Here is a 20,520-nt window from a genome sequence, read left to right as displayed (position 1 = left end):
GGATTCCATGCCCAGCTTGGGACGAGGAGTGGATACTGGACCCAGATGCCCTTGCTCTAATCCACTATTCCAGGGATGAGCAGTTACTTGGCTTGGTGGGCCTTGGATCTGATTCAGTGCCATGGGGATACTGAGCTAGATGGCCTGCTCTGGACAATCCAGCGCAGACATCGGCTCGGATTCCTGGGTTCTTGTAGGGTCTGAAGTTTCCAGGCCCACCTGGAAGTTTCCAGGGCTTTGGGAAGGGGGTGCAGGGCACCCTGGGGTCCAAGCACCATGGGAAGGAGCCATTAGCCAGGGTCTCCTGGGCCGAGACCCCTTTGCACTGTAGGGGGGAAGGGGTTGGATCCTAGTCACTACCCTGGTTTGCTGGGCAGCTGCTGCCTTTGGTTAGTTCCTGGACAAAGATGGACAAAGCTCCTAGAAGCAGCCCTTGTTAGTCACACAGAACAGTAAGTTATCTGCCCGGCTGCCTCCTTCCATCCCCTGACAGATCATCATGTCCTCTGGCCTGCAGGCAGGGGGCTGTGTTCCTCCGGTTGCCAGGAGGGGCGACACATGGAGGCCTCTCTCATCGCTGAATGCCAACTCTCCGGGGCAGGTGCTGCTCTGGTGTGCTGGCAGGGCTTCCACAGCTCAGCTGGTGCAGAGATTAGAGCAAATCCCTCCCACGTAGTCTCTCCAGGATTCGGGGAAGACAGGACCAGTTCCCACTGAGCACTAACCCAGCTGTACGCTAGTGAGAGCGGACCCCAAAGCCCGTCCACCCCTCCTGGGCTGGGTCTGTGTCCCCCACGGGGCCCTGCAAACGCAGGCTCTTGGATCTTGTTGGTGTTTAATGTTTCCTTTTTCAATTTTAGGTTTTTGCAGCTGGATTCTCTCCAACCCTCCCCCTTTCCCAAGCCAATCGAAGGGCCCTGGGGGTGTCCCTGCCACGTCCTGGGGATGTCCCGTGGTGCCCCGGGCTGTCCCATTATTAATGCACATTGTGAAGTGGGTAACAGCTTGCAGAAGAGAGGCTGGATGGAAAACACAGGGCTGTTTTCCTCCCACGCCCTGATGAGTCCCCATATGCTATTCAGAGACACCACGCTCTCAGGGCTAGATGACACAATCAGCGCCGCCAGGGAGACGCCACTAGCTAGACACAGGCCGCTAGGGGACGTAGTCCCACCCCGGCTCTGTGACATTATGACTCCTCTGCCCCTGTGTATCCTCTGGAGCCGGGAACTGCGTTGGGGCTGGGCTGGTGCTGCACCATTGAGGCACTGGGGTGGGGCCAGCCTGCTCTCGCGGAGGATTCCTGGCGCGTTGTGTTTGGTTCTGTGCTGGGGGGCCGCCACCCCAGGCATCGTGCTGTCCCACGTCGTCCCTGTGCCCTGTTCCGTTTCTAGTAAACTCCCGTTGTTTCCAGGTTTAACGTGTTTGTCTACGCTGCCAACCCTACCTGGCAGGCCCTGCCAAGCCCAGCAGGAGGAGCTCCCAACCGGCCCCCCGAGTCCTATCTCGTGCCACTGGGGGGTAGACACAACCCTGCCCCCGCCTTGGCACGAGGGTCCTTTGCATATGAGTGACACCCCTCCCCCAGTAAAAAGAAAGCAAAATGTCGGGTCCTGATCCCAATCCCACTGGAGTCAATGGCAGCCTTTGTATTGACTTCACTGGGCTTTGCATCAGGCCCTGGGAGAGGCCTATGGATCTGAAAAGAGAGCTGGGAGTCTGGAGCCCTGGTTCTGTCCCCAGCTCGGGATGGGATGTGGGGTCTAGTGGATTAGAGCAGAGGGGGCTGGGAGCCAGGACTCTTGGGTTCTGTCGCCAATTCTGCTGAGGGCTCCCTGTGTGACCTTGAAAAAGTCACTCTCCCCCACCCTGTAGCTCTATGCCTCAGTTTCCCCAATAACAGATGCACCTCCCAGGACATCGTAGCCAGCTGTGGTCTGCCAGCTGCTCAGTAGTAGCAATTTTAACACCAGGCCTCTACTCTGCAAAGGCCAAGCACTTTCAGCTCCTGCTGGAGCCCCCAGGAATGCGTGTCCAAACCCCCAGCCCTAAGGTAAAACCAGGCACTATTGTTGTAGCTGGCCTAGGCGCCCATTCCCGGCAGCCTTGCTGTGATCTATGTGTACATGACAGTTTGTGTGTTTCTCTCACCCTGTAGTAGCATCTGCACTAACCCCCTGTATTCTTCTTGCAGTGGCCGAATTCATTATAAGGATATGTACAGTTTATTACGTGTTATATCTCCCCCACTGGGCTTAGGCAAGAAATGCCCTCATAGGGTTGCTTGCAAGGTTTGACTTACACTAAAACCTGCTAGCATCAACGGAATGAATGTTGCTTATGGTTTCTTTAATATATATATTTCATATATATATATATATATGTATACACACACATCTCGGTATCCTGCACTTTTCAAGAAGTAATCCAGTCACCTACTTAGCAAACAGAATGCATACGAGGATGCCGTCCGCCCAGTACCGCATGGAGCATATCGGTGATTTTGAACCCTTTCTGCTTGCTGTCAGCTGAAGCTAGGCCCTGAGGATTTGTACCACTGTGTCTCTACACACACACCCCCACCACCCTTCGCACGTTGAGTTTTTTCATCTGGGGAGGACGGAAACTGCATTGACACCTCTGCCATTTATCCCTTCCCTTCCCCTCCCCCCGTCCACCACCTTACCCCCCCCCTCCAGCATTGGCAAAGAGGCGTGCTCTAAGCTAAATCTCTCTCTCTCTCTTTCCTGTTCTTCGCTACAAAGGTGGCCCCGATCCTGCAGTCCTCCCTCCCAGAACACCAGGAGGAATTTTGCCTAAAGGACTCCAGGACCCCAGCAAATCACTTAAGCATGTGCCTACTCCAGTTTCTCTTAAGCAAGGGCAGAACGCAGTGCCCCCTGAAGGCAATGGACAAACTGCCATTGATTTCATTGGGCAGTGGATCGATGGGGAGCTTAAGTGCTTTGCTGAATCAACTGTTGCCTTCCCCCCACCCCGGAAGCTGTCTAGTTACACATAGGAATGAAAGATGTGTGAGCTCTCACTCTGTCTGCTGAGAAGCAGCGAAGTAATCTTTGCATTTTTTCTTCCATTTTTTTCCCGTCCTTTTTAAATTGATTTAAAATATTTTTTTTCTTCTTTGCATCTCCCTCTTGTCTATTTTTTCGTGCCTTTTTTTTTTCTTTCCGCTACCAGGGGCCGGATGACTTTCACGGATATGTATGAGATGCTGAGGCATATGTCTCCACCCCTTGGGTTAGGGAAGAAATGCCCACCCCGGGTTGCTTATAAGGTAGAATAAATTAAAAAGACAAAAACATGCAAATCAAATTCACTTAATTTTTTTTAATTTTTTTTTAACCAAAACATTTTTTTAAAAAAATCAGCCTATACAATATCTTTTTATACATTTCTTTGTGTTTTTTTTTCCTTGATCAAATCTCTTAAATAGTACGGTGTGTCCGTTTGAGTCCGTTAGCATTTCATGTTTCAGAGACTCCATTATGGCAAGTCAGCTGGGGTGGGTAAGAACTGAAGTGCAAGGTGCATGTTAATTCTCTACAAGCCCCTTTTTAAGGATTCCTTCTTCCCTACCTTTTTTTATTCAGTGGAAGAAACATTGCTTTAAAACGTTGAATTCCCCCACCCCACCCGGTCAAACCTTTCTCTGTAGGATGAGCCATACAGCTCTGATCGACCTGTCACTTTTCAGTCATTAAAGATTTCCTCAATGGGTGGGAGACAGGTGGGTGGAAACTGAAAGGTTCCAGTTCAAAACTGGACAGTGGGAAGATGTCAGGGGTCAGAAATCCCTTGTGGGCCTGATCTAGAACCCATTGAAGTCAGTGGGAGCCTTTCCACTGAGTTTGTCGTGCTTTAGGTCAGGCCTGGGATGAGAATCCCATAGGAGGCCAGGGAAGGAAAGGCGATTCAGGTGAGATAGCGGCACCATGGCTCAGAGTATCTGGTCCATTCCTTTCATGGAATGATCAGTGAGGACTGATTGCAAGTCCTGGGGTAGGAGGGAACAGTAAAGGCAGTGAATTTTAAAGGGTTGCTCTCATTAGCATCAGAGGAGCTTGTAGACAGCACAGTCAAGATCGGGGACCATTGTGCTTGGTGCTGTATAAACATACAGGCCAGACTTTTCAAAAGAGCTCAGCACCAATTTAGAGTCTGTTCACACAGAGACATTTACTGGCATAGCCACAGTGGTATAACATCCCTTGTGGAACCTCGAATTCCAACATTAGAGTGCCATTCTCTGGGTTATTTTGAACAAGCAACAGAAACCAGACAAAGGCACTCTGATTAAGGAATAAGAGTTGGGAGTTGCACTGGTGTGTTGCTCGCGGTATAGGTATACCAGTGTAGTTACGCGGGTAAATCGCCCCAGGTAGACGAGCGCTCAGGCACGGAAGTAAGTAGCCAGATTTTCAAACAATTCTGATGCCTACCCAGGAGTGAGCTGCTGAGTTCGGGCCTCGTTGGACAAGCTGGGTCCAGTGTGAGTGCTGAGAACTGGGAAATCTGGCCAATGCTTAGATTTCACCCAGTCTACCCATCCGTAGGCATTCCCCATCATTTCTCTGGGATCCAGTGGAAGCTGTTTGCTTGGATGCAAAGATCCCACTGCAGTGTTTCCAACATTGCTGCTGAGGGTTAGATCCTGGGAGTGAAATTGACTCTTGGAGGCTGCTGTGCCTAGTGATTCAGGCAACATGGTGGGGTACAGCAGAACTTGGTTCAGTTCCTTGCAGTGTCTTAGATTCGCTGCGTGAACATAAGCTAGTCTTGGCTCTGTGCCTCGGTTTCCTCCCCTTTCAAAGTATGAGAAGCTAAACATCCTCCGTGGTAGAAAGGAAATTAGATGCTTAGTTTCTTTCCAGTTTTGATCATCTTAATTGTGATTTGTAAGCTAGATGGGCAGTTTGTTTGCAAAATATCAGATTTGTTTGGCTTTTTTTGCCTGACAATATCTCTTTAAACCAGTGACACCGTATTTCTGACCACAGGGCATTGTGGGAGATCCAGCACGCTCCTGCAGTGCAATGGTGGAAGCTGAGGAGAGGGTGCACCAGGTCTTAGCTGCGAAGTGAACTCGAGTTATAACTCAAGCGTTGCCCCATCCACACGTACAAACCCTACATTCAAATGCAGTGGTGCATCGGTGGCTACAGGCTAAAACTCAAGTGAGCACAACTTGTCAGCTGCTAACATGACCCTTCTGTAATGTGGATGCAGGCTAGCGCTGCTGATCCATTCCCTTCTCATAACTCCCCCTGATGTGCCCAGAAGGGACAGACCAGTTCTCCCTCCGTTCGCTGGAAAAGAATCCTTAAAGTGGCTCAGCTTATTGCTGTACAAAGAACCATGGCAAGTGCCCCAGAAGTCCTAGTGACACCCACAGATGTGTGGGTGCTGCAATTCGACTGTTATAGTCACTCTCAGTCAAACTGGGTTGACTCAAGAGGAGTCACTTGAGTGTGGATAACTCGAGCTAACTGCAGTGAAGACCTGCCCAAGGCCTAAAGGTGTGATTTGAAACATGTAGCTAAAGATGTAACAAGATCCTATTGCTGGAATTTGAAGCTGGACAGGTGTAGATTTAGGTACAAATTTTTAACAGGATAATTAACCGTTGGCATGACTTACCAGGGGTTGGGATGGATTCTCCAGCATTGGCCCTGTTTAAATCAAGATTGGATGTTTTTTCTAAAATAGTGGCTTGAGTTCAAACAGGAATTAATTCAGGGAAGTCCCATGGCCTGAGTTCTAAAGGAGGGTCAAACTGGATGATTGAAAAGGGCCCCTCTGGCTGCAGGATCTAGGATTGAAATTCTATGAAAAACCAATGGGAAAGGCTGTGTGGACTTGAAACTAGGCTGGTTTTTGTTTAGCTCAAGTCAGTGGTCTGGAACGCTGGGCTCAGGGCTTGGCTGCAGAGGGAAGTTCTTGTGGAATCTGGTAGAGTGTGAATTTAGTGTGGCCTAGAGGTAAGAGCCACTGAAGTGGGACTCAGGAGAGCTGGGTTCCAGCTCTGTAACTAGCCTGCTGGGTGATTGTGGGCCAGTCACTTCCCCTCTCTTTGCCTCAGTGATAATGAGAGTTACGTGCTTTGAGATCTGATGGAGAAGAGCTAGGTGTTCTTGTTCTAGCTGTTCTGGACTAGCTGCGTCGGAATAGTGATTCTGCCATAGCTGTGCCGGTCAATCTCCCTACAGAGACAAGCTCTAAGGCCCCAATTTTGCAGTTGGATGCACACGGGCAGACACTGAAGCAGAGAAATCAGGGGGCTTCCACAAAGGTGCAGAGTTCTACCCACGTGATCAGCTTGGCAGGAGCTAAATTCATCCTGGGATTAAGCAGGTGAAACTGCAGCAGCTTTAGTTGCAGATGAGTCTGTTCAGGCCAGGGGTGAACATGGTCCCAGTGTCAGAGACCAAGCGCTTGTGATCTCCAGGCTCATTTACAAGGCCTGGGGCATAAGATAGGTCTTCTCAGAATGGCTCACCCAGCAAGTGTCTTACACCTCCTTCGAAAGCCCCAGTTCTCTGCCCAGGAAGCTGGTCCCCATCTTTAATCAGCCCTATGGGGAACTCCCTTTTGCTGCTTTCAAAAATATCCTCCACCAGAGACAATATTAACAGCTACTAACCTTTCTTTCTCACCCCCTTTTCCTCCCCGTCCCCAGACCCCCTTCTCTGTCAATGCAGTTCTAACCTGGCTAGCAGCTTCTCTCCTCTTCCCGTCACATTCAGTCTTTCCCATCTCTGGTTCTCACCTCGCCTCCATTCTCTCTCCCTGCCCCACTCCTGCCTTTCCCCCGGCTTCAAAGCTAGAACTGCCCTACAGAGCGGTTTTGGAGGGTTCCCATTTATGACTGAGGATCCATAACCCACTGCTTGCCTCTCTCTCTTTTCTTCCGCTGTCGCAGGCCCCCTCATTGCTCCTTCAGACACCCAGAGCTCGCCTTATCTATCCCCCATGCGTGGTGTCCCTGTGCGTCTGTCTGGTCCTTGCCCAATAGGGCTCAGCCCATTGGCAAAGTGCACTGTCCCTGCACCGGGCTGCTGCTGTCTGGGAGAGACGCGGGGGTGGGAAGGCTGGTCCCAGGGTGCGTTCTCAGAAGCAGAGCGTTTGCTCCTGCCCCTATCCCAGGCTGCCAGCCAGAATAGAACCCGAGTCTGTCCAGCACCCGACCCACAGGCCTCTCCCATCTGCGGTAAAGGAACAGCCAGGCCAGCCAGGATTGCACACGGCCGACTGGCCAGGCGGCAGGGGCTTCTAAGGAGCAAGTTGTGTCAGGCCCTGACTCTCGCATCCACTTTAGGCCGGGTCTAAGAGCTATACTGGCAAACCTGCCTACTGGAGATGCAGCGCCTGACAAGACAGCTTAGACCAGTTTCCCAAACGAAATCAGCTATATTCTCTGCCGGTGTAACCGTGTCTAGACTAGGGCTTTTGCCAGTGTAGAAATAGCGTTAAAAAAATCACATCCCCAAGTGTCGTTACTGGAGAAGCAACAGTTTCTGCGCAGGCCTGAGCCTGGCTCCCCACGCTGATGCCTGTTCAGCTGCGTCGGGGGGTGGTTTTGTTATGAGGTGCCAGCATGATTCCTAGCAGGGACACTGCTACATGGATGTGAAGGTGCCTTGTAGCTGTCCCCCTACGGGAAAGGAAATAAGCCATATTGACACAAGGTGCCTTTATATTGGTAGAATTGCATCGTACTGGGGGGCGTACCGGGGTAGCGCTATCGGTAAAAGTCACCCCTCTACAGGATGTGCTGTCACTAGGACAAACGCTGTGTCAACCGGGCCTAAACGGGAATCAGGCCCCTAGTGCCTTAGCTCCCACAGTGGTGGGCACTACAGAGAAACTGAAGAGAGCCCAGTGAGGTATGGGCGAAGGAAAGGAGGTGTAGGTCTGAGTTCCGTGGGGCAAACAGGATCACTTGAGGAGGCTGGCACAGCTCTGTCGGGTTCCCACCTCTTCACATCCCTGACTGACAGAGCTATGCCAACAAAAGCCTTTAACATTGACCTGGCCTTGTCTTTGCCTCCTACTTTCTGAGCCTTTAGAGTTATGCCCAGGTCCACATTTTCCTCCAGCACCACAAGGGTTGGGAACTTCCTTTTTTCTTTTGCATGAAAGCTGAGGTTGTCCCATGACTCCAGGAGCTGGGGCTTTAAGAGAGATGCACGGAGCAGCTCAGGGCAGGCAAGGGTTCTACCCTGAGACTTCACACTGGAAATTGACTGAGGTGTTTGTCCTGGTGAACCACATCGGTTACGGGAGTGGGTTTTAGCGACTGTAGCTATAACAGTAGAACTCCTAGTGTGGACACAGCTATACTGAGATAAAAGCATCTTAAAGCAGTATAACTTACTGCCTTTCCCTTATGTGAATAGCTTTACTGGTATAAGCAGCTGTATATGGTGCGTCCACACTAGGGGATTGTACTGTATTACCGGGACCCAGCAGAAAAGGAGAAGGCTGATGTATCAGACGCTAGTGGAGCTATGGGACTAAGGACTCGTCTCTCTTCCTGCATCTGAGAGGAGGGTGATGTCTAGTGGTCAGAGCAGGGAATCAGGACTCCCAGGTTTTGTTCTTGGCTTGAGGTGGGAGTGTGGTTAGAGGATTGAATTGAGTGTGAGGATTCCCAGGTTCTATTTCCAGCTCTTCCATTTGCTCCCTGGGTAAGTCGCGTCCCCTGGTTGTGCCTCAGTTTCCCCATTTTACAGAGCTCCTCAGACGGCAGGTGCAAAAGTTTTTCACCATGTTGCTTTTACTCCTCAGTAGCCTCTCCTCAGCCTGCCCATCAGTCCTTGCTCCTCCGCTCCCCTCACTCTGTCTAAAACCCGCTGGGCCCTCCATTCAGTCCTCCTGGGTATCTCATACCCGCTGAGTCTTTTCTGTGCCCTCCCGTTCACCCCCTTTTCTCTTGGCTCACTCCTCCATGACAGCTGCTGTCCAGAAAACCATTGCGAGAGGAGCACTGGTGCCGTGTGGAACAGCGCCCCCCGCAGAGGGGTCATGGCTGATTGCGTTCCCCTCACCCAGGCAGCTCCATCCCAAACCCAGCCTGGTCCCTTCTCCCTCAAGAGAACCGTGTTATGGGCCAATCCTGCCTGATGAGTGCAGCATGCTGCCCCCAGCCTTGCGGGTGACCTGGCTCTTCCAGGGTCACTCGACAAGGTTACAGGATAACCTGGTTTGGCCTGTCCATGTCGCCCTCCCTGCTGAGCCATGCAAGTGCCAGGGCATTCTGGGAAAATCCGGGGAACTATCCTATCATGCTTTGCCATGGAGGATTGTGGGTGCTTTTCACACAGCGCAATGCATTTTGGGAAGGTCTGGCAGAGTCCTGGGAGGCTGGGTATGTCCAACTACCCTGACCTGCGTGGAGCATGGACACACCTGGATAATCATGCAGGGTCCTGTTTGCAACTGTATCGGGGGGACCAGCCCAAGTCAGATTTGAACCTAGATCAGGGATGTGGCAAATGTCCCATTATCCAAACCATGGAGCAGCAATCGGGACCACATAACGCTATTGCTGGGGCCTCGGGTGCCCGATTGCTGACAGGTTGAGAACGCAGCACGGGTGGAAGTGTCCTGAGCCTGGAGGGTGAAGATGGGGGCTACTTCCACAAACCATGGGGCAGTGTGGAGCTGCACTCACCCTCTGTGCTTCAGGCCAATCTCTGTAGGGCCCAGTTTTCTGGACATCATGCTCGGATGGACCTTCATGCTAATTTTCTCTTCATCCTCCCTGTCAGTCCTACTCCCCCCTCTCTGTCTTTTTCCCTTCTTGTTTTGCTGTCCCTCCCCCGCCTTCGTCAGTTACATCCCTTTAAAGACCAGAAGAGACCTCCCCACTAACCCCATCTCCATACGGTCCACAGCCTTATCGTAGCTAATGCACTAACTGGTCGGCCAGTGTCCAATCCAACCCTGAGCATCTTGTTGCCCAACAGCCTGAACTCTGAGGAATGCCGAGTTTCTGTCGATTTTTTCATTTCTTCCCTTCGCACCTTGAGGACGCACCCATTCTTTGCACCGAGAGCACAAAAACTGCGGGCCTCTCTAGAGCAGTCTATACCAGAGCTATGAATGAGTCTCAATGTGTCCTCTGGGAATGCTTTCTGCCGCATGCTGCATGCCCGCTGCATGAGCCCTGGCGTGGCGCTGTCTTGCCTTGGCACTGGGAGGAACGCGCTTTGTTGGATGGTACTGGCTGCATCCTGTGCAGTGAGCATTAACTACACCTCCCCTGTTTCCCTTTGCTGATGCCGAGTGCACTGCTGCCTTGCAACATGGAGTTTGTGTTTCTTTCTTTGTTGATTTCTTTATCTTAATTTAAATTTTTTTAAAAAGTCAGTGAGCTCTTTGGAAAGAACTCTGGGGAAGGCAGGGAGGGATGCAACCCAGAGAGGAGAGGTGGGGTCTAGAGGTTGGAACAGGACTTCTGGTTTCTCTGCCCAGCTGTTGGAGGGGAGTGTGTCTACTGGTTAGAGAAGGGAGCTAGACGTCAGGGCTCCTAGGTTCTACTCCTGGCTTTAGGAGTGAATGTGGTCTAGTGGGTAGAGTTGGGAGTCAGGTCTCCTGGGTTCTAATCTTGGCTCTGGGATGGAACTGTTGAATAGTGGTTAAAGCAGGAGCCTGAGCCAGGACTCCTGGGTCCTATTCCCAGTTCTGCCACTGACACTGTGTATAACAGGGAGACAGTTGCCTCAGTTTCCCCACCTCTAAATTGGGGACAATTCTGGCCTGCCCACCAGTGGCTGAGGTTTAATCCCTAAATGCCAGCAACACACTCTGAGATCCTCAGCTGGACAGAGACAGGTATAGGCCAGGGATGATTGTTGTAAAGGGAGTGCCTCATTCATTGGCACTGGGCACCTTCATAGGCCCATCAGCATCCAGAGGGGATGTGGGGAGGGGTGTTGGTTAGCAAGAGCTGGGGATCCCCCAAGTACTGAACCCGGTGACACCTCAGAGTTCTCCCCAGGGCTCCCCTGTTTTGAAAGTCACGCCGGTCTCAGGTGCGGGGACCGTGAGGGTGACGCGCTTCTGCTTGCCTCTCTGCAGAGGCTGCTCCGCATGGACCTGCCCGTGGCTGACGACAACACCGTCCACTTCAACTCAACCCTCATGGCTCTGATCAGGACCGCACTGGACATCAAGATCGCCAAAGGCAAGTGCGAGGCTCTGGGGCAGTGGTGGTGGGGAGCTGGCTCCTCTGTGCAGGATGGGGGCTTACCAGCAGGGCACCGCTCTGCACCCCACCTTCAAAAGGAAATCCACAACTGCTCCAGTCCTGCTCTCTCCCAGCAGGGGGCACTGCAGAGAGCAGGGCAGGAGCGCTGGCTGTGGGGGGAGCTTCTGGCTACTCCAGGGAGCAGGATAGTAACACTTTCACTGGGGATCTGATATTTCGGGGCTCCGATGCCCAGCCACTGATCTTCCCCCCGGCTTGTGCCTTCCAGGAGGAGCCGACAAGCAGCAGATGGATGCCGAGCTCCGGAAGGAGATGATGGCCATCTGGCCCAACCTCTCCCACAAGAACCTGGATCTCCTTGTCACCCCTCACAAATGTGAGCATCCCTGCTTGTTCCCCGCACTGTCCCCAAGCTCGGCAGACTGCCTGGCTTCTGCTGTAGGGGCAGCCAGCCCCAGCCCTGGCATGGGAACTTCCCCGGGATGGGCATAGCACCCATGTCCAGACAGCATGCCAGCCCCCCATTAACCAAGTCACTGCTGCCCAGCAGGGTGAGCTGTGCAGGGCTAAGCATCCCGTTCGCACCACGGGGGCTCGCGCTGTCCCGTGCCCATTCTGTGCGTTGGGGGAGAGATGTGTGTGCTGGGGGGGCTGGGAGTCAGGACTCCTGGGGTGTGGGAAGGGAGTGGTGTCTAGTGGTTAGAGCATCAGGACTCCTGGGTTCTATCCCAATGTGCCACTGACTTTCTGGGTGACTTTTGGCAAGCTGAGCCCTGGAGACTCCCAGCCACTCAGCACAGAGGTCTGTCTATCCGTCCATCCATCCCCAGGGATCTGTCTGGTCTGTAAAGCCCCTTATCTCTCTGGCATCTCTACGCCTTGTTGTGCCCAGGGCCAAGACCTGTGTGGGCCCAGAGTCTGTGTCCCCATCTTCCCCACCATCAATGGGGGCACTCAGCTTTGGGGACCAGAGGCTGAGAGGGTTGAAATTCTGGGGGGAGTTGGGCTGCTTCGTGCTGGGCCAGGGCAGGGGTGGGGCTGCTGATAATGCTCAGCCTCTCTCCCTTCCTGCCTCCCCCAGCCACGGACCTGACAGTTGGGAAGATCTACGCCGCTATGATGATCATGGAGTACTACCGGCAAAGCAAGGCCAAGAAGCTCCAGGCCATGAGGGAGGAGCAGGTACATCCCCTGGGGTTTTCAATTCCTGGCTCTCCCACTGACTCACTTGAGTAAGCCCCTTTGCCACTCTGTGCCTCAGTTTCCCCCGCACATGGGGCTGGTCAGGCAGACTCACCTCCACGAGCGGGTAGGGTGGAGCTGCCTGAGAAGTGCATTGAGACCCTCAGGTGAAAGCCGCTACCACAGTGAAATGCTCCTACCCTGGGCGGGAGGTTTGAGCCCAGGTTCCCAGCCAGGGGGAAGGAGGGTGCCCGGCCCAGGCTGGCTTGGGGGCCTGCTCACAGCTTTTGTTCCCTTCCCATAAGCTGGTCTGATGCCTCCTGTCTTCCCTGCAGAATCGAACGCCGCTCATGTTCCAGCGTATGGAGCCGCCGTCGCCCACCCAGGAGGGGGTCCCGGGGCCGAACGCTCTCCCGTCCTCCCATCTGGACCAAGGGGGTGGCCTGTAAGTCCTGAGCATTCGCTATCTGGTTGTCCTGCCCTTGCTGGAGAGCCCAGGACTGGCATAGCCGGGAGCTCCTCCCACAGCCAGCTCTCCTGCCCCACTCCCCACAGCGCCCCCTGCTGGGAGAGGCAAGGACTGGAGATCACCATACCCTGCAGAGCCTCCCTGTGGGAGAGCCCAGGACTGGAGCAGCTTTCTAGCTGCCAGAGAAGCTGGGCGATGCTGGCGTGGCTCCGTTAACGGCAGATGCGCTGCCTGCATTGCTGATTAGCCCCTCTAGGCCAGCACGGGTGGCTATGGCCTGACGTCCTGTCTGCTCTGGCAGGAGTGCGCCTGAAGGGGGCATCAAGGAGAGCCAGTCCTGGGTCACCGAGCGGGCACAGGAGATGTTCCAGAAGACAGGCACCTGGAGTCCAGAGCGAGGTCGCCCCGAAGACATGCCCAACAGCCGTCCCAATTCCCAGGTGATCGATTGATCGATGTCCATATGCACATAATCTGTCAATCCCTATACACCCCCTCTATCTATCTATCTATCTATCTATCTATCTATCTATCCGTCTATCCCCATACACCCCCTCTATCTATCTATCCATCCGTCTATCCCCATACACCCCCTCTATCTATCTATCCATCCGTCTATCCCCATACACCCCCTCTATCTATCTATCCATCCGTCTATCCCCATACACCCCCTCTATCTATCTATCTATCTATCTGTCTATCCCAGAGGTGGGCAAACTTTCTGACCCGAGGGCCACATCTGAGTATGGAAATTGTACAGTGGGCTCACAAATGCTCACAAAATTGGGGGTTGGGGTGCAGGAGCGAGTGAGGGCTTCGTCTGGGGGTACAGGCTCTGAGGTGGGGCCAGAAATGAGGAGTTCAGGGTGCGGGAGGGGGCTCCAGACTGGGGCAGGGGGTGGGGGGGAAGTTGGGGGGTGAGGGCTCCAGCTGGGGATGCAGGCTCTGGGGTGCAGAAGGGTGGGAGGGGGATCAAGGCAGGGGGTTGGGGCTCAGGAGGGGGTCAGGCGTGCAGGCTCTGGACAGCACTTACCTCAAGCAGCTCCCGGAAGCAGCGATATGTCCCCTCTCCAGCTCCTACGTGGAGGTGCACCCAGGCGACTCTACGCACTGCCCTGTCCACAGGCACTGCCCCTCCCCCTGCAGCTCCCATTGGCCCCATTTGCAAGCTCCCGACCCCGCTCCCCAGCAGGAGCTCAAGAGCCAGATTAAAATGTCTGAAGGGCTGGATGAGGCCCCAGGCTGTAGTTTGCCCAGCCCGATCTATCCCCGTACACACGCATCTCTCTGTCTGTCCCCATTCACACCCATCTCTCTCTCTATCCGAATACACACCCATCTCTCTCTCTATCCGAGTACACACCCATCTATCTGTCTGTCCCCATACACACCCATCCATCTCTCTCTCTCTCTCTCCTGTTCAGGAGCTGGGGGCAGGTCTGACCCCTTAGGGCTGGGTTATGTGGAGAAGCCCAGTCTGAGGGCTAGTCAGGCATGGAGCTGGCCTGGTCTCCCAGCTGACCACTTAGCCATTCTCCAGGGGGAATGAGGATGACAGATTTCCCACCACAGGCAGCTCCGGAGGCTCAGGTGCAGGGTGTCTCTGGTGGTTTCAGACTGGTAGGGAATCCAGGACACCGGGAGGAAGAACTGAGCCAGGGATCATGATTTTCAGCAGCAGTGTGTACTGAACAGAGCCAGGGACTGGGAGTCAGGACTCCTGGGATCTATCCCCAGCTCCGGGAGGAGAGTGGGGTCTAGTAGTTAGAGCCCGGGGAGCTGGGTTATGTTCCCTAGTCTGAGAGAGGAGTGGGTTAGAGTGGAGGAGGGCTGGGAGTCAGGACTCCTGTGTTCTATTCCCAGGGTACCCCTGACTTGTGAAGGACTTCTGACAAGTCCCTGCCTCTGTCTGTGCCTCAGTTTCCCCACTTGTAAAATGGGGGTGACACTACTTACCAGGTGACCCTCTTTTTGCCTTGCTCTCTGCAGTCTGTGGAGATGAGAGAAATTGGGAAGGACGGCTACTCAGACAGCGACCACTACCTCCCCATGGAAGGGCACGGCCGGGCTGCCTCCATGCCACGACTCCCTGCTGAAAACCAGGTGAGGGGCTTTTTTTTGGAACCATCCAGGGATTCCACTGCCAAACATAATGACACCCCTGCTGGGAGCTCGGGTCGTCCCCCGAAAACGGGGAATTTCTCATTCAAGTGCATTTCGAATGGGGAGTCGCTCCTGGACTGATACAAAGTGAACCAATCCCTTGCCAGGACTCAGGATTGGGCCCAGATTGCAAGAGACGCCTTTTGAAATTCATAGCACCCTAGAGTGTCAGACCAGAAGATACCATTAGATCATCTAGGCTGATCGCCCGCCCATCACAGGGGAGAGAATCTTGCCCAGTTACCCCTGCACTGAGCCCAAGAACTTGTGTTTGGCCAAAGCATTTTGTTGCCCCTTTGGCCCATGTGGCAGCTTTGCAGGGCTGTCTCCATTCAGAGAAGAAATTGATGGTACGAGCCAGGGCTGTTCTTTGGTGTGATCTGGTTTTAGTTACAAAACATATTTACACCAAGTCCTGTTTCTCTGAACAATGGCAGGCGGTTTCCTTGTTCAGGAATCCCCAGTCTGCCGCTTCAGCGGGCTCTGTCTCTCTGCTTTACTGCTACTGACTTTCTGTCTCTTTGCGTATGTCTTCACTGCCCATTTAACCCTGGTTCTAACCTGGGTTTTAGCCCAAACCGTCCTACCATCCACACAGAAAAGCCTCGGACCTGGGTTTGGAAGTGCTTTAAGTCCTGGCTATTTGACTCAGTTGGGGATGTGAGTTAGATCCCAGGCTCTGCTTTAACTCAGTCTGGAACATGCTAGTTCTTCGGTGCCCTTCCCACAGTTCCTCCTAAAGGACAGATTGACTGGGAAAGAATCCTACAGCATGTCAGCAGACAGAGCCAGGACACACCTGGATGAGAGCAGAACCAGTGAGGACACAGTAATTCAGGTCAAGCTTTTCAGTGGGGATGCTCACACATGAATTGACCATGCAGAGAAGACAGACCAGTCCACACAGGTTAGCTCTGATCTGCCTTTTGTCTTGGGCAGACTCCCCATTGTCTGTACCTCTCTCTACTCCACAAAGGGGCTTAATTGCTCCTTCCCTTGAGTTTGAAGGAGCTCAGCACACCCATTGCATGACCATTTTAAGGTGGTCTGTGATTGCCTTTGGTGCAGAAATTCAGCTGCTGGCAGCCAGGAGCACCTGTCAACATGTCAGTATCTTCCAGAAAGGCCTCCAGTCTTGATCTGAAGACTTCAATGGATAGAGAATCCTGAGCTTCCCTTGGGAGCTGGTTACAAATGTGGGACTGTCTGGCTTTCTCTTCCAGCCAGTGGTTGCTCTTCTGCCTTTCTCTGCTAGCATAAAGAACCCTTCAGTGCCCTGGATTCTTTCCCCGGGCCCCATAATCAAATCACCTCCGACTTCTCGATCTTCTTGTTGATAAGCTCCTTACCTCTCCCTGCCAGGAATTTTCTGCAGCCCCCAAATTATTTTTATAACTCTCCTCTGCACCTTTTCCAGTTTTTCAGCATCGTTTTTATAGTGTGGACGCGCCAGACCTGGACCCACTATTCCAGTATCAGTCTCACCAAGGCCTTAGACAGGAGAAAAATCACCTCCCAGCTCCTACTCAGGAAAAGTGACTTTGGACATTTGCTTTCGTTGTCTCCAGCAGCTCTGCCACCCTGTGCTGAGAGGTGATGGCAATTCACTTGCGAAGCATTGGTGGGCCGGGTCACCACTTGGGAGACCTCACGGGAAAGTTCCAGCATGAAAAAACACAGCACGTGTTGTTGACTCAGCAGGAAATGGTGGGGGACGGGGACGGGGGGAGGAGTGCTAGAAGGTGCTGTGCTGCTGGAAATGGAGGGGCTCAGTCACTGGGGGAGCTCTCCTCTCTGAGTCAGTATAGTCACCAGGGTCTCTGCATAACACTAGGGGGTGCTACGCTGCATGAGGTGATGCTTAAAGTCGCCATCCATTGAAATGAGGCTGTTAAAATCCCATTGTCCTATTCGTAGGAGTTGGGACATTTGTCCCAGCCAGATTTCAATTTCAGCTGCTTCTCTAAATTCCTCCTGTGATTCCAGCTGGATGCAGAATTCTTTCTTCATGTCTTTCCCTAAACTGCTGTGTAGCTTTGCTCTGCACTAAACAGCTGCTGTGCTCCACCCCAGAGGTGGCTGCATTTTACCAATGGGTGAAATTGACCGTTCCTTTGGGAAAAGCTAGATTCTGTGTTGCATCTCCCGAGAACGATTGCATGGAAGGTGCAAGCCCACTTTAACCCATGTAACCATGACAACAGCATCTCCAGAACCATATCATTATGGTCTCCATAACTGTGAGATCAAAGCCGTGGTCCATGTTACCGTGACACTGCAGTCTCTGTTACCATGACGTCGCAGTCTGTTGCTGGGACAACAACTCAGTAACCCTGACACTGCAGTTTCCCCTCCAGAATATCGATGAGTCGCAAGAATCATTGTCTCACTTTGTATCAGTAACCAAAGCTTGCTAATAATATTATGTCGTCACTTTTCTAGCGCCCCCCTCTGGTGACCAAAGGAGCATCACTGGCAGGCCCCAGAGAGAGCCTTGTTCAACAGCCTGGGCCAGAGGGGAGGTCACCGTAACCAAGGGGCAGCTGAGGGAAATTAAGCGGGGAATGGAGCTATTTCTCCCAGGGAAGATGAAAGGGTTAAAGGCTCCAAAAAAAAAAAAAAAAAGGAATCTTGTAAAGATGCAGAATCCTTCCTTGAGAGCAACAACAAAATGGGAGGAGGATTTTGTGGTCAGGAGGCCAGAGCCAAGGCCTGGGTTTCAGAGCTGATCCAAGCGTTGGAGGCTCTTGGATAGCATGAAATGTTAAGAGGCAGCATAATAGACTCAGCGTGAGATTTTTTGAGCCATGCACTCCTGGCCTCTTTCCTTGGCTATGGGAGAGATCATCTCTGATGGTCAGAGCAGAGGACTGGGAGTCAGGACTCCTGGGTTCTCATCCCAGCTCTGCCGCTGCCTCCCCGTGTGACCTGGGGCAAGTCACCTCCCCTGTCTTTGCCTCAGTTTCCTCCAAGTTCAAAACAGGGGGTGATCTGGCTTACCATTGTGAGGTGTAACGTGTTAACATTCATCGGTTTCTTTGGAGCTGTTGGGTGGGATTCACCTCTCGGTTCCACACAGGGCTGAGAGCCAATCCTGGCCTGTCCATGCTCGCGTGTTACGTGCACGTCACTGACTCACGTGACCCTGTCCCTCCGCTGAAGGCGAACTCATACTGTTGCAATTCATCCAAGCGCAGCCACCATCTGAGCAAAGACCATTTGCCGCTGCTGGTTCCATCAAGCTTATAACATGAGCTTCCCATGTTGGCATGAAGCATGCTTCAGAGCAACAGAACCCCCCTCCAGACCCCCGAGGTGCGGTGCCCCCGGCCATCTTGGGCGCCTTCCTAGTGCCGCAACCCTGAGAGTGGCTGGGGGGACGGGGTGTTGTTAAGCATGCCCAGAGCATGTCAGATGCCACCCTTAGCGTGCTGAGGAGCATAGGAGCATTTACCGGGGCAATCTCCGTAGCGATGAGCTAAGTATACATGTGTGGGATGGTGGGTGGCGTGTGTCTGAGAAGGACAGCAACCACGTATCGCAACTTCAAGACTGAAAACTCACATCACCTACAATACTTCTTTAGCCTGAAAAGTTTGGGTCTAACCTGCCAAATTCTCCGTCGGTTTATGCCCCTGTAAACGGAGGTAGAACGTGACCCAGAGGGCGCGAATCCACATCCCAGCCCTTGACTGGCAGGTGTTTCTACCCGGATGGTGGCAAATCTGAGCTACCAGGAGCGAGTCCCCAAAAAATGGCCTTACCTTTAAGGGAATCAGGGGTGGGTCCCACTACCAGATAACGGTTGGGCTTGGCTGCTGTGGAGTTAGAGGGACACCTAGTGGCCACTCTGAGGCAGGATCTGTCAAACCAGCACTAGGGCCCAGATCCTCACGGGCATTGGATGTGGGCCTCGCTGAGCTGCCCGCTGGGCGCCTGGCACGGCTCCCAGCTGTACGCTGACGCGGCTGGGGCCGCGAGTGACTTACGTGCTGGAGGAGATCTGCTCTGATTTTCATTTCCTTTTTGCATGAGCTTTCTAGCGAGCTTTGTGGGTAACCATTGACCTTTGGGCCAGGGCGGGAGGGGGGCGAGACACCTGCTAAAGGCTGCACTGTTCCTTAGGGGCTGAAGGAAGGAGGGGAAGGGTCTTGGGTCCACCTCCACCCCTCAAACTGTCCCTTGGGCCCTGCACCCTTGAGTCTCCCCTCCTGGCTGGGCTAGGAGAGTGGGGCGCACAGTGCGGCCCAGGCCAGGCACCATCCCATACAGCGAGGGGATGGGGGGTCAGGGAGGCTGCTCCTGGAGCAGGAGCAGGAGGCCTGATTCCCACATTGCTGGTCCAGCTCCATCCTGCCCCCATGGCAACCCAGGGGCCCAGCCAAGAGATGCTGAACTGATCAGTGTTCCTTACCCATCATGTGGCCTAAAGGTTAGAGCAGAGGGGACTGGCAGTCCAGATTCCTGGATTCAGTATCCAGCTCTGGGAGGGGAGCGGGGTGTAGTGGTTAGAGCAGGGACCGGGAGACAGGACTCCTGGGTTTTTTTCCTGTCTCTGTCTCTAACTCAGTGTGTGACCTTGGGTGAGTCTCTTCCCCTCTCCGTCTCCATCTCCCCATCACTAAAATCCTTCCGTACCCCCAGGGGAGCTCTGGCAGCCGGAGCTTGTGACCCCAGCAGGCATCACTCTGAGATGAGCCAGGAGCAGAGGTGGTGAATGAGCAAGGGCCACTTCTACTGTCGTTCCTCTGCCCTGAATGGTTTTAAGGACAGTTAGCAATAGTGACTGGACATGTAGTCCTTAGCCTTCAGAGTCAACGGGGAGATGAACAGGGACTTGGCAGCCAGCTCCATTTCCCTCAGGCCCAGGTGCTGGATCCCACTAATCACCAGTGGGGGGCGGGGGGGGGGGGGATAAGGGATTCTCCCAAAGCCAACAGCATGGCTGTGTAGCTGCTACTATGTAGCAACCAAGTTCCTCCTACTTCCCCCCCACGCAGCGGGTCGGGGCTGGAGCTCTGTGAATTTGAGGCTCTTCTGCCATGCTCTGCCCTCCCCCCCCGGCATTATTTAATGCCCCTTGGGCCAGCTGAGGGGGGTCATCAAATCCCGCCTGTCTGCAGACTCAGCCAGTTCTCCCTGCTGCTTCCCCCGCAGCTGAGCCTGTTGGGTGCTCTCCTTTGGGTGCTCTGACTTCGGCACTCCCCAGCGGCGGGGGGGCTAGGCCAGAGGCACAGCATGCCAGCCCCGGGGCTGCGGAGGGAGGGCCCATCCCAAAGCATCTCCCTGGCGATCAGCAGGCTTTGGATCAGGCCCCACAGGGGCAGGGGGGACTAGGTAGATCCGAACAGTGACACTGCAGCTTTTAACAGCGGCCCAAGGCACGGCTGGGACACAGGGGGGCTGGAGCCTGCTCTGTTGCAGCATGCACAGGAGTGGGGGCTAGGGAGGGGGGGCTGCTCCTGCCCGCACT

At 53.7% G+C, this 20,520-nt stretch overlaps 1 protein-coding gene across 15 annotated transcripts in view; it reads left to right on the top strand.

Annotated features, from left to right (window-relative positions):
* The window catches only part of CACNA1A (calcium voltage-gated channel subunit alpha1 A), a 196,745-nt gene that overhangs the window by 159,625 nt on the left and 16,600 nt on the right, over positions 1-20,520 (top strand). For 12 of the 15 annotated variants that reach the window (XM_075121670.1, XM_075121669.1, XM_075121664.1 and 9 more), the window contains 7 exons: positions 3,199-3,295; positions 11,104-11,209; positions 11,502-11,609; positions 12,315-12,415; positions 12,751-12,860; positions 13,186-13,324; positions 14,874-14,987. In XM_075121670.1, the coding sequence (XP_074977771.1) occupies positions 3,199-3,295; positions 11,104-11,209; positions 11,502-11,609; positions 12,315-12,415; positions 12,751-12,860; positions 13,186-13,324; positions 14,874-14,987 (775 nt within the window). Of the gene's footprint in view, positions 1-2,194; positions 2,292-3,198; positions 3,296-11,103; positions 11,210-11,501; positions 11,610-12,314; positions 12,416-12,750; positions 12,861-13,185; positions 13,325-14,873; positions 14,988-20,520 lie in introns of those variants that run through there. The other 3 variants (XM_075121660.1, XM_075121674.1, XM_075121673.1) reach the window with 2 other exon arrangements.

The sequence above is a fragment of the Caretta caretta genome, chromosome 20, assembly GCF_965140235.1.
Source record: "Caretta caretta isolate rCarCar2 chromosome 20, rCarCar1.hap1, whole genome shotgun sequence".
Lineage (NCBI taxonomy): Eukaryota > Metazoa > Chordata > Testudines > Cheloniidae > Caretta > Caretta caretta.
The sequence above is the reverse complement of the archived record's forward strand: the minus strand, read 5'-3'. Positions and strand labels throughout refer to the sequence as shown.